At 35.2% G+C, this 14,198-nt stretch overlaps 1 protein-coding gene across 2 annotated transcripts; it reads right to left on the bottom strand.

Annotated features, from left to right (window-relative positions):
- Positions 1 to 559: 559 nt before the first annotated feature.
- Positions 560 to 13,435, bottom strand: LOC110694436 (actin-interacting protein 1-1-like). Of its 2 annotated transcripts, none has more exons than XM_021871606.1 (7): positions 12,903 to 13,435; positions 12,049 to 12,210; positions 9,466 to 9,652; positions 5,036 to 5,455; positions 3,670 to 4,077; positions 1,756 to 2,217; positions 560 to 914 (listed from the first exon to the last, which is right to left on the bottom strand). In XM_021871606.1, the coding sequence occupies exons 1-6, from the start codon at positions 13,298 to 13,300 to the stop codon at positions 1,960 to 1,962; spliced, it is 1,833 nt and encodes a 610-aa protein (XP_021727298.1). In that variant the 5' UTR covers positions 13,301 to 13,435; the 3' UTR covers positions 560 to 914; positions 1,756 to 1,959. The 2 variants fall into 2 exon arrangements, with proteins under 2 accessions (XP_021727298.1, XP_021727299.1); XM_021871607.1 differs by having other exon boundaries at positions 560 to 833.
- Positions 13,436 to 14,198: the final 763 nt, after the last annotated feature.

Below are 14,198 nucleotides of genomic sequence, written 5' to 3'. Positions count from 1 at the left end.
GTAGGAAGCATTCAATATTCAACAATTATTACACACTTATTACAATCCCTCGAAAGCCGAGGAATTTACTCTCAGTTTTTTCTTTCCATTTATTACATCCTCTTTCCGGTACTAACTTGACCGTTGGAGGCGAAACTCCAAACATCCAGAGCTTTCGTTGCCTTGCAGGTACAGTGCATCCGGTGGGCCAGGTTCGGTGTTGTAACTCTCTCGCAGGACATCTAAAAAACCCCGAAACAATTACAATACATACATAATTTCGATAACATTAAGAAAATGAACATGTTATCTTATGATTATCTGTAAGGGGGAAGGAGGGGGAGGGTGGGGAGAGGTTTGGGTGTGATATTTTGTTAGTAGTAAAGTGACTTGTGACCTAAAGTCACTACCTTAGAAATTGGTAGCCTAAGTTAGTTTGTGTTTGGTTGTTAATCAAAGATCTCCAATCTCTCTGATTCCATAAGAGTGTGTGTGAGACTGCGCCGTGCATTACAAAGGTAACACTGAAAATGCCAATTCCAAAGCACTAGAAAATAGACAATGCAATAAGATGGCAACATTGCATCAAAAAATGCAGTAACACATCAAAATAAAATTAAATATCCCGTTTCAAAAAGCATCAAACCGTCAAAACCTTTCTAGTTATAACCACAATTTTATCTACTCAAACCAATAGAAAGCTGTTGCTATACAGTTTCAAAAGTGAAGAGGGTGTAACACACTCCAAAAAACTTGGAGACTATACAATGTCTCAGCACTAAACAAGTCTGGAAATATTTCCCCTTTTCGCTCTCTTGGTCTGAAATTCTTCAATCTTCACACTAATGCCAACTCTGAAAGTGGGAAAACAGAACAAATGATACTTGCTAATATAGAAGAATAAAACCATAATACAAAGATCCACCAATGCGAGCCTGCGCGAGATAAATAAGGAATGAACATACGTTAAAATCTATTCCAAATAAATGCTCCTTCAACTATACTGTTACAAGTTCAGAGGAATCATAAAGACATTCGCTTTACATTTAGCAGATAAATATTTCACTAAGAACAGAAAAATGCTATCTTGTTTTATCTAGTCAGGATAAGAAACGCCATTTCCAAGATTTTTCCACCATAGACTCCATTGTCTTTTCTAGATCACAGCTTAAATTCCTTCGTGATTTAGGGAGCAATAGCAGATAAATCAACAAAGTATGGGCATGTAGACAACAGATTCAAATTTGATCAAAATTTTAAAGATTAAAATGAATAATGCATGGACAAGTTATATGAAGCATATCAAGCATGTCTACAACAACTAAATGCTGAAACTTTTCCATACTTGTACGCACATGCGAAGAATTCCATAGTTTTCAAAATTCCAGTTTTCATATTTTCAGTCGACTGACAATGTTTATATACACAGTTGTCCATCAAAATGTCAATCACAGGACAGACTTATTCCAAGTCTGATTCACAGGGGTGGGATCTCCTTTCATCTAAGTGCAATTGTTAAGATATGGAATCTTCCATTGATAAAAGCAGGTTGCAACTGTTTCCAATTACTCAAAATAAAGAGGGTAAATTCAAAGAAAAACTATCAGGCAACAGAATGAATGCAAACAACTAAAGAGATTTCCAATGCGAAGCTGTAACAAACAAATTTACGTATTTCCTACAGAACCAGGAAGTCTAGGCATGACCTAAAGAGCCACTCATGCAAAAGCCTAACACAAAAACAACAATTATCAGTAGCAATGCAAGAAAACCAACCTGGCAAACAGAAAACTTGAGCAATAAATACATTCAACCAATACCCCTATCCTCTTAGTTCGTTAGGCTCTGAAAAGTATGCAACCTCTGAATCCAGAAAATCATGAACCAGGCAAAAAAAATACCACAACATCATGATACATCCAAAACAATACTCATTCTGCATCCAAAAAGTAGCTATTTCGATTGCAACTTAATTTCTCTTCATTGTGGGGTTATTGCCCATAGACGAACACAGCCATCCTCACCCGAACTGTAGATGCTGCATTCATCAGCAAATTCCACACCATAAACTCCACCCAAGTGAGCAGCCTTTACTGTTGTCCTAGATGAAGCAGGTTTTCCAAGTTCATAAATTATGACACTAGTATCAAGAGATCCAGTAGCAACCATAGTGCTTTCAGGGGACCAGGCTAAGCAGTTAATACGAGCAGTATGGTACAGCATGTTGTTAAGCTTCACCTGCAAAAGCACATTAGAATTAAAGAAAAACAGATTACATCACAAGAAATTGATGCATGTATAATTTTTAAATAGTTTACGACATCAACATATTCTACTATCCTCCATAATAAATCCAACTATAGTACTTCCTCGATTCTTCCGTTCATTTAAAATTGCAACATGAGGGGAGTGCACAAAAATTTAGGTTGTAGGAAAAAGAAAGGGATAGAAAGGAAAGATTACAAACTTGCCCATGTGAATGATGTGATTACAACCATTAACTTAATAATTCTAAGGGTATTATGGGAATTTGCAATGTGAAAGAAGACACTTATTTTCCCAAAATGGATGTGTTGAAATTTGTAAATTATCTAAAGCGGTGAACGTTGCAATATTTGTTTTTTTTTAAAAAAAAAAAAAAAAATTAAGTAGATATATAATAAGCTATATAATGATGTACTTGGCTGATGATAACAAATTTCCAATGGAGCATTTTCTGAAAAACTATCCCATTATCTATAAGTTCACAATAACAAGGGTTGACTGATTGGGTTCTATTTTACAAAACAATTAAAAATCTAAAAGTTTAAGTGGTTGAGAGGGCTGGAAATAAAAATATTAAAGAAAAAAGAAAGGGATAAGCTAATTTTTTTAAAAAAAAATTGGAAATAAAGATGCTCAGATCTGCCACTGGTGAAAGAAAGATGGTGGATAGTGAAAGATGGAATGGAAAGGCACATGAGGATGGAAAGAGGAGAAAGAAGGATGCAAGGAGGAGGGGGGATGAGTATTTTTTACCCTCATTTGAAGGGGAATACATTACCCCTGATAATTTTATTTCCATTCCAGGCATAATAAAAAACATCAGAATTTTTACTTCCTTGATTCAGGCATGCTCTCACAGTAAACTATATCTGATGAGATATTGCAGATCAACTTTTTAAGAATGTGAAAGCATGCTACATGAACAGATATTACTTGATGACAGTAAGATCAAATTGCTTTAGATAATTCCTTGTGTGATTGTACCCAAACCAATACGGAAGTCTTTTTTTTTTTTCATAAAGCATTTTTCCTTGGTCTTCGCATATTACTCTATGAATCTGGAAATTTGATCAGCTCCTTAAATCAGAGATAACTATGAATTTCCTTGCATACAGATACACTAAGAAGCGCAGTACGATAGCATACATTGTTTTTCTTCACTGGTCATTGATCAAGCAAAGTTTACGGTTCTGTAGTCAACTACTCAGAAAGTACAAGGTGACATGCCCAGGGAGAACCATAAATTAGTATGGGCAACCTGCTAGTAATATGCAGCACCATGGAAGGGGTTTGTATATATTAACAAATGAAACAAGCTTTAAAAATCGATCAATTGGGGAGGACATCAGCATTTCAGTAAAGCAAAGCCAACTGCCTTCCATTTCCAAACAAGATGGGAAAAGAAAAGGCCATTTTTCAACATACCTCTCTGGTAGAACGATCCCAAACAACAGCCTCTCGGTTGGCATCACCAGAAGCAAACATGGAAACATCTGGAGAGTAACGTATCACAGTAATGGCACCCCGATGCTTTTCCAGAACAGCTTCTTCTGTCAAAGTATCACCAGACACAGAATATATATGCAGTTTTCCATCTTGGCCACCCAATACAGCTTCAGTTCCATCAGGTGAGATGGCAGATGCTGTCACAGTAAATCCAAGGTCAATGCTTGACAAAACTTTCAAACCATTAAGAAGCACTGCTCCTGAATCAGTAGCAACTAACACAAGTTCAGGCACATTAAGAGCAACACTCAAATCCTTTGGTTGGCTTCCTACATCAACATGCTCAGCAGATCCACATTCATCTGCTTGGATGGGAGCTCTCCATACCTAGCACTCAAACATCATGGAATCAGAAACTACCATACATCCCAGAAATACAAGTTGAAAGCTTCTGTTGAAAACAAAGCACCACAACGTGGAAATTTTTTGTCTTAAAAGATATCAATACTGCATAACTACACTTGATCAATGAACCATGTAAAACATATGGAAACTTCAAATCAGAGTAATGACACAAATATACCAGTGTGCACCAGTAGGGATCAGAACAATTATCATGCAACCATAAAAAATAGAACACTGTGAAACTACACCTGCAATGCTCAAGTATAAAACAATCAAAGGGTAACTACTGGCAATTTAGGTGTTCTGTATATGTTTACAGAATCTCCCATACAATGTTTAAAAAATGAATAGCAGGTGACAAAAGTTGTAACAGAAATTGACTCATATAAGCTCAACCAACTAGAAAGCTCCAACAACTCCCCTGCATAGAGCATTCGTCCTGAAATAGAATTTTTGAGAAAGGGTACTTATGCCACTAGCCCATTAGGAGATCATTGAAAGAGTCCTTAATGATATTAATAATACCAAAATAATGCACCTTCTGTTTTAAAAACCTTATATTATAATAAAATCCTGGAATGGGTGACCTACAAACTATCCAGGATGTTTATATGAGGGGATTAAGTATAGTGGAAAAAATTGTGGTTTGTGTAGCCAGCTGTCACTGTTTGCAAGCACCACATATATTCTTAATCACAGCATCAGAAGAGGCCACAGTATTAGCTATCTTAGAATTAACCAGGCAACAATTAACCATGTAACAATACTAAGAGTTGCTTACGGTGGGTGACCTGTTTAAAAATTTCCATTGTGCACCTAAACAAAGATTAAGTGTGCTTGAAGCAGATATATAAACTTAAGTGGCCTATCATCATATCTAATCTAACACATAAGCAACATGTGGTAACAATTTGCAGTCAGAAAAATCAATAATACCTACCTTGTTATCAAAGCCAGATAAAATGATCTCGCCTTCCACAGCAATACAACATTTAATTGGTGCATGACCCTTCATGTTTATATTGCCAAAATATCCGACACCACGGATCCATTTAACTACCACTCCATCATAGCTGCATGAGAGTACCATATTTCGATCATTCTTGAAGATAATCAAAGAAGAGACATTTTTAATATGTCCAGAGAGAGTACAAGGAGCTTTCTCCAAATCGCTTGCCGAATATACATTGATAACACCACCAAGTGAAACAGTAATTAGATGATCATTCTGCCAAAGACATCCAACTAGCATGTCCTCCACTCCGCCAGATCCAGAAATCAATGTTTTAATAACCTTCCCATTGCCATCTTGTGAAATTTCCCATATTTTGGCAGTTTTATCCGCTGATACAGTCAACACCTAAATGAGGTTCCATCAGTATAGAGTTATAGACAATTAATTTGAATAATCTAACATTCAGACACAGCAACACAAAAGAAAAATAGAATGAAATTCAACATCTCTGCATATAAATTCAAAAGACCATTATTAGGAAGAGACAACCAAAAAAAAAAAAAAAAAAAAAAAAAAAAAAAAAAAAAAAAAAAAAAAAAAAAAAAAAAAAACCAATTTGAGAACTACGATACAGACCACGTTTCCTTCTCTTGAATTTCCTCTTCTTCAATTTTGCATTTTACTTTTATCAAGCTTGTACCCCTTAACTATAAATCATTCCATTATCATGCAAACTTTACAGAGGAGCCAGGAGGCATCTCACCAAGTGAGAGGATCAATAAACAATTATTTAAGAAATGCAAATACTACTTTAAATATTGAGTGATTTTGTTAATTAAAAAAAAAGGGGGGGGTGTTTCCAGTTCCAGTTCCAAATGACCTGTCACAGCTACACAACTTTGTGTACTTAGCCATGCTCATACAGTCATACTTAGTAGCAGAACTTAATTCTATCGATCTTCAATAAATAGTTCATCCTCTATTTATTCTTGAAGAACATTAAGTTTTCCCCATGATGATGTGAGGAAACCTAACAGTAATTGCTTCCTCGTGACGCTCATCATTGGCCAAAAGCCATGATCAACTATTATGTGGCCGACTAACCATTGGCTTACTTTTCCTTCTTAGTCTCCCACTTAGTTCCAAATATAATACAATTTCCTAATGATTGCTCATATTATAGGTAACATCTAACAAGTTATCTAAAAATGGACCATCTCTAAGTCATTTTATGCTCCCTCCGTTCCACAATGATGTTCTTACTCTCCATTTTGGGTGTCTCAAAATGATGTTCCTACTTCCTATTTTAATTCCTCATATAGTCTCAGTATTTTCCCATATTACCCTCATTTTAATGGTCCTAATCCAAAAAAGAGAATCCTAATGTACTTTATTCCAAAATAATAAGTGGTACCAAAGTTATTTATTCCAAAAATGGATGGCCCCATTGCAATTAATTGTCCAAATGTACTTTATTTCAAGATTCTTCCTTTACCTTAATTTACACAAAAGATTCCAAATAGGAACATCATTATGAAACGGAGGGAGTATCCTTCATTTCTTATCTTCAATTTAAAAAATATTAGAATAAAATTCTAAATTTTAAAATATAAGAATTGAAAGATAAAAACCGTTCTTGTCCTATCCTATCATAAGTGGAAGTTGGGCCTGGATAATGTATTTTACTAGGAAACAGAAAAAATTACCATATCTAAGGAAAGTTCTTCCAAACTTGGCAGGTGATTGTACATGTTATGGTGTCTTTTTACCAACCTTGTTCACAAAGACCTCCTAAAAAGAGCTTCAATGCCATTTCTTACATTAAGCTTTGAAAAGTGACCAGGTTTGTTGATTTGCACTTAGATCTGCCTGATTGCTTCTATAACTACCAGTGCAATTAAAAAGCCATTGTTTCTTAGCTATCAAACTCACTCCACTAGAATTGTTTAGCAGCAATGAAGCAAAAGATATCCGCAGTACACCACAAGAAGAGTTACAAGACTAGATTAAAGGGTCTTATTTTACAAGAGTTACAAAAAGAACATTGCGTGAAGAAGAAGATAAGTTATATCAATTCCATGCAAATAGTGATCACTCTGACCAATAACGGGAGGGAGAACTTCACAAGTAACTGAAGAAAATCTAATCTGATTTTAGAGAGAGAAGGGGAAGAACAAGAGAGAGAAAGTTGTCATATATTTCATTAATCTGGAAAATATTACAATGAAGAATATATATAATATAGATAATTAAAAAAGAAAGAAGAAAACTAATGTCCTAGAATTTGAAATAGACTGATTTTCTGGCTTCATATTTCTGATTTAACAAAGCAAATGAATAAGGATGAAAGCTTGAAATTTGATTGATAATGGCAAAAGAGGTTACAAGTGACAGGTTTTAGGCTATTACTCTCAGAATAGCTTGAGGCTATCACTCTCTAACAATGGCTTTAGGCATTAACTCTCTAAGGTTTCCCAATACAAATTTCTACCTACCTTCTCAATACCTCTCTTCCATTTTTATATTTACATTCTCTATCCCTAGGATGATTCTAGACTTAGCTTTTGTCTCATGTGCACAGATGGCATCTCTTGGTCCATTGCATATTTTCTCTTATGTACAACAGACCTACAGTTAATGACTACTAACATACAAAACTACCCATAAATCCATCATACCCATCCCCTAAGTCGGTTCATTATAGAATTGCACGGTCAGCTACATTTGCCAACTCAGCAATACAATCTCAAAGTACCCATGACTCTAGAGGGAGATTTTCACTTGGATCTTATTATTTATTACACAGAAAAACAATGTTTTCGTGGAAGTGAATCCCAGTTCTACATAACACAAATCCACTTGATTTGTGTGCACATTGCTCTTTATATCACTACACTGTTCTTTCATTGGCTTAGTGGATTGAACCAGACCATAGTTACCACAGTTCACTCCTTAGTAAGCGAATTTCAAATTTGGTCCAAATCAAGAAAAATAGCCGATTTATCGAATCCAATATAGTTTTCAACAACCTTAATAATATCTTTAGAAGATATAAAGCATGGGATCAACTTAGCAATGGCTATAATTAGCAAATTAATCGTAGCTAAGTCGCTTAAGTGATCCCTGTAGCTGCAGTCATTCCATTAACCTGAACATTCAAATTTTGCATGTCTGTATTACTTTAGCGAACACAAATAAAGAAAATCTAAAGGATGAAACACAAGAACCAAAAGTCGACAGTCAAATCGCATATCTTTTCTTCACTCTTGAAGTAGAAGAAACCTTGAATCAAATTTTGAATGTCAGTAATACTAAGGCAAGACTCGAGAATGTTAAGCAAGCAAACCTAATTATCTACAATCTCATTATTTGCTTTGTCTAGATTTTTTATGGAAACCATAGCCTTTTTTTCTCAGAAATCACTACATTCTACAATAACTGGTAACCAACATTTAAAACAATTTAACTTCTAACATTTCATAAAAGAAAATTAAACATTCCAGGCTTTCCAGCTAACAAAAAATTATCTTATATCAGTATATTACTTCCATAATTTTATAAAATTGACACAAACACCTGCAGTGTAACAGATTAGCATGATGTTTTCAAGTCTAAGCGTAATATTTGCAGCAACAGTGTGAAATCAGGATGTTTTAACTGTTTTCTTGGATAGCCATCTGCCTTATGAAAGTGGTCAGCTTGTCCTCATATAGAAATAACTTTACTAAGAATTTTCTCCTCTCCAACCCACCAACAACTCTCCAAGTACCTCAAAAGAGGTGGTTGCCCTTGGCAGGATGAAAGAAAAAAATTGTCGCGTGCATTCAGTCTAACCCCTATAATCACAGAGAAGTAAAAACCAATTGACCCTTAATCCTATACACAAAGACTATCTATTATGACGGCAATAGAAGAATGTTGAGCAATTAAATGAATCATAGTTGATGTTGTCAATTAGTATTCCAAAAACAAAGAACAGTAAATCTTTGATTCTTTTAATATCAAATAAAATGAGGAAAAAAAAAAAGGAACAGTCAGTTAACACAATACATCAAAAAGAGAACAATTGAAAAGTAACCTAAATGATACTCCCTCCATTTCACAATGATCTTCCCATTTGGAATCTTTTGACTATCAAAAATGATAGAGAATCTTCTAAATTCCTCTTTATGTATAAGAACATAGTCATATGAGGTTTAGTTTGGTTCGTCTCTATGAGAACATTATCAACATCCAATTTTTATAAATTTTGATAATGTGGGATTAGAGATGTTTGCAATCAAAGATTTGCATCGATATACGTAAATAGGAAGATCATTATGAAACAGAGGGAGTACATACATAACATACAGACAAGGCATGACATGCCATACAACTTATTCTTTATCCTCCTACTATGTAACAATGGTACTTACCTGCTTACTATCTGGACTCCAGCTAACAGCATAAATACTACCTTGATGTCCATCCTGTGCAGATAATTCCCCAAGTTTTTCTCCTGTCTTTCCTTCATAAATTATACCTTTCTTATCAGAACCAACAGTAATGAATTTGCTTCCGTCAGAAGAGAACCTCACACAGTTGACAAAATTTGAGTGCTCCCTACAAATTAATAGACATGTTAGTTCCGATGGAAACTAAGCTCATCAAACTGACAAGATCAGCATGCGTCAATTATAAGCCTGCTTAAGAAACAAGGAAAATTTCATGATGAAGATATGAGCACAGAAGTTAAGGAATCCTCTAAATAAATTAATGACAAAAAAATGGTGAACAAATCATGCTCTATATTAACAAAAGGAACCAGGAAGATCCAACATAGAGGACACCAAATGGATGCAAGATTCAATACTATTACCTCCAAATCATACCTTTTATCGAAATTGTACAGTCATTTCTCTGATTACAAAAATCAAGAAACACCCAGCCATACTGATCACCAAAGTTCCTTCTTTCATTTCTTCCAAAATTTACATCAGATACCAATAGATAAGACAAAACTAAAGAAAAGCAAACCCAATGTACCCCCATTATTATATTCCAATGATAAGCAACCACTTTGATATGAATTAAAATGAGCAAACCCATTTAACTCCAATGATAAGGATGGTTAAGGCTACAAATTATCATGCAAGTTCAGCTGTCAATTACATGTTTTGACCACTAGAAGCTTAAATTTCCTAGATAAGGGACAAGACAATAAGTAAATGCACGCAGATATTTCTGTAAGTGAGATACAAAAGCACTGCAATAATTTCCAAACAAATTCTGCAACTAAATCATCCTATCTGCAGAATCATTAAAAAAAAAACTAAAAATACTAATAAATATCCAATTTTCCATACTTAGAGTTGGCCCTTAATTGGAATAGCTCCGTTATACGAAATATTAGAGATTAGAGCATTGTCTAAGATAAAGAGCTGTCAAAACTCAAAAGAAGAGGAAATGAAACAGAAATATGATGCTCCCATGCCAAAACTCCAGATTTGATTATATAACCTTCTACTTAGAAGCTCAGCAACAAATTCCCATCGACTAGAGAAGATAGTTTTTCAAAAATATCAGATGCAATCCCATTTTTAGCAAACTATTGATCAACCTTAAGTAAATCAGCTAAATCCTTTTTCATCACCCTTCATGACTAAGGCAGAGAGCAAGGGTGAAAACAAAGGAAGGTAAACCAGTCAATGAAGCATAACACATAAACAAAGTTTTTGAAGGAAGAAGACAACGAGCCCTAAAAGCTTTGTGAATATAAGTTCTGAAGAAAGAGGATAAAATCCTACTGGACACATACACACACAAACAATCCATGGCTTGGCAAGCATTTACCTCCTCCTACTCTAAAATCCTGTTTAGAATAGTATGTCCTTGTATCCATCTATATTTGCAAATGCACTATTGCACTGACAGGTAGATACACGTACATATTTTGATTATCACCAATCTGCCAAAGGCTAAGCTCGGCAAGGGGAAGGGAATTATGTGGGTACAGGAAGTCATCACATGGTTGTTTATACTTGGTAGGATAACCCCAGTATTCACTTTATCAATTTGGTTTAGGCTGAAAAGGTTGTGTATGTGGCAGAGGGGCCACATTAATTGAAATAAGATATGGGAATACCTCTAAACTATGTGGTCAATCCAGATAGTGATTGATTAATCCATTATGGATCAGAAGGCCCAGATCGACCAGATGTGAGGATCATTACCTATAGATAGACAGATGTGGCACATTCGCATGCACACACGTATATGTAGATTATACATACAAGTATGAATAGACAAGGGAAAGACAGCTGATAAGAATAAGATAAAAGAAGATCAATTAACAATAGCAGCATAGCAAGAGAAGATACTTAGAAAATGACAGATTCAAGTTTCTTCAAAATGAAATATATTTCCAGCACTACCCTCTAAATTCACATTTACCACATTTTTACTACTTCCTCCGTTTTCTATAAGTTGCAGCAGTTGGAAATTTGCAGTTTGCACTACTCACGTTGACGATTCACCCATTTGACCATTTTTGTTGATTTTGATGTTGGGCAAAATAGAGTCGTGTGGGGTCTTTTTAGATTCGTCTTAATTTGTATTTTCACAATATCAAACTTTACTCATCTATAATTAGATATATAAACGGTTGAATTTATGCATTGACAAGCGTGAAAATCGAAACGTTGCAACTAAAAAAGAACGGAGTAAGTATATTCTCCGGTAAGACACACACTCACGAGCATATCCGGAATTGGACATAAATATCATTTTTGTCCATCTTGCAACCTTCTTATGAATGAGGCAATAGTATGTAACATAATGCTCCCCCCCCCCCCCCCCCCAAACACCAGCACAACATACAAGAACATAGGACCGGAAGTTGGACACATGGTCCATATAAAAATCTTTTTATATGAGGCAATGGCATGTAATATAATGCTTCAATTATTGTACCATAAATCGCCACATCAAACCACAAAAGTACTATAACAAAAAAGAACCTTTGAGAGTGCTTAAACTTGAAAGGAGGGCCTTCATAAAAGTTCACCAAAAAGTCTTCTCCACAGGTAACAATACGGTATGGCCTTGATGGTTTAAAAGCACAACTAAGAACCCGCCTTGAATGACCGTCAAACTCTCCAACAGTAGATCCTGAATCCCACCTGAAAAAAGATCATCATGAAAAGTAAGAGTACTACTTCAATCATCACAGCAAGGAAATCTTATGTAAAGTCAAGCACATACAAAACCTAATGGGAAGATGATCAAATGACAGAAATAAAATATATATTAAAAAAAAAAAAAAAAAAAAAAAAAAAAAAAAAATCAATCATCAAATTGGATAATGGGGAAAATATGCTTTCCTCACAACTCATTTGGAACCAATGATCGGTGTAAATTACCATATACACTTTTCATAAATGATTTCGATGAGTACAAAGACTATCAGACAAAAGAAAAGAGATGTAATAGAACACAACTATGGTTAAAATACCAACTTTCCTACAATTATAACCACTTCCATCTTGCATATGAGCTAAGATTAAGACATTAATACCAATCTCGAATTCAGCCTATTTGTATAATGCCACTCAAAATCAAAACCAAAACAAATTACAATTTCCAAAAATCAAACTAAGAATCGAACAAACATACCCAAACAACACGAATAAAATTCAAATAAACCCAGCATTGTAACACATTTACCAAAATTCACCATCAATATCATCAAAAAAAATCACAATCCAACATCAAAAAAATCCAAAATCAATCAATTAACCAATCAATAACAACATTACCAACAAACCCATCAAAATTCAACACCAATCAATTCAATTAATTAAAAACCACTAACATGAAAGCCCGAACCAACGATTTGCCCTTGCCATCACCAGAAGCAACAATACGAAGACTATCAGGAGACCATTGAAGATCATCAATCCGACCCGAAAGAACCTTAAACTCATTTTTCAAAACAAACCCATTATGGGTACCCCAGATCCTAACAATCCCAGAAACATCAGCAGAAGCGATCCATTCACCATTAGGAGAGTACCGTGCAACAGTAACAGGATAAGCATGTTCACCATACACCTCAACATTCTGAGGATTATCGAGGTTTCGGATGATCACTGATCTTCCATTGCAGTAGAGAATGTTGTTGGATTTGGGATCGCCAGAGATTAGGATGCCGCGACCACGCTCTGTTGAAGGTACGCAAGCGTATGTTTCTGAGAGATGAACTTGCGCCATTGAAGGAGAGAGAGGAGGAAGATGGAGGAGAGAGAAGAAGAAAACGGAGGAATGTAAGAAAGGAAGAAATTGAGATTGGACAAAAAAGGGGGAATTTTGAGAAATTATTGTTGTTGTTAATTTGTTATTGGGAATTTTTGTGGGGACACGTGGGAGTGAATTATTTTGAGGGGACAGATTTTAACCCGTTTTGGGGTTTGATACCGAGCGGGAGTTTCAACGGTTAAACTAACCACCCTCTCTCTTATACATTTTGAGCTAGACGTGTTGATTAAGATAAATACAAGTTAATCTTTATGATTGAAAAAATACAATAATTATTTGGGTAAAATCGATATTTTTATAAATTATTTGGGATATTTTTATAAATTTTTTGGGTAAATTATTTGGTTGGGACTTGCTTTTTTATGCTATTAGTTGATCTTTCTTCCTCTTTCCTTCTCTAACTCAACAGTGGCGCTACAACTCCAAAATTTTCAACCTCACTTCTTCACCGCCACTACCACATCACAACCATTGTCATCTGCTATCTCCTTTCCTTTTGACGCCGACATCACTTCTTTCATCATTTTTGACCTATCTTAAAAAACCAAGCCCAATTAAGGTAGTTTCAATACAGGACATGGTCACCTCTACTCTTTGGGTTGACCATGCCCTTAATTTCACCCTTCATTCATAGGGTTTTTGTTTAAGATCAAGGAAGGTGGGTGGAGATCGGAGAAGCTTCAATGTTGTTAGTGTTGGGAAAGCTTCAATGGTGGTGGAGATGGGGAAGTTTCAGTGGTGGTCGAGGTCGGGGAAGCTTTAATGGAAGAAGAAGCAAAAAGTTTTATATGGAGGGAGTTTTAATGGTGGTGTTGGTAGAGTAATGGTCGTTATCTTTACTCGTAAAATGGCA

The sequence above is a fragment of the Chenopodium quinoa genome, unplaced genomic scaffold (assembly GCF_001683475.1).
Source record: "Chenopodium quinoa cultivar QQ74 unplaced genomic scaffold, ASM168347v1, whole genome shotgun sequence".
Classification (NCBI taxonomy): Eukaryota; Viridiplantae; Streptophyta; class Magnoliopsida; order Caryophyllales; family Amaranthaceae; genus Chenopodium; species Chenopodium quinoa.
The sequence above is the reverse complement of the archived record's forward strand: the minus strand, read 5'-3'. Positions and strand labels throughout refer to the sequence as shown.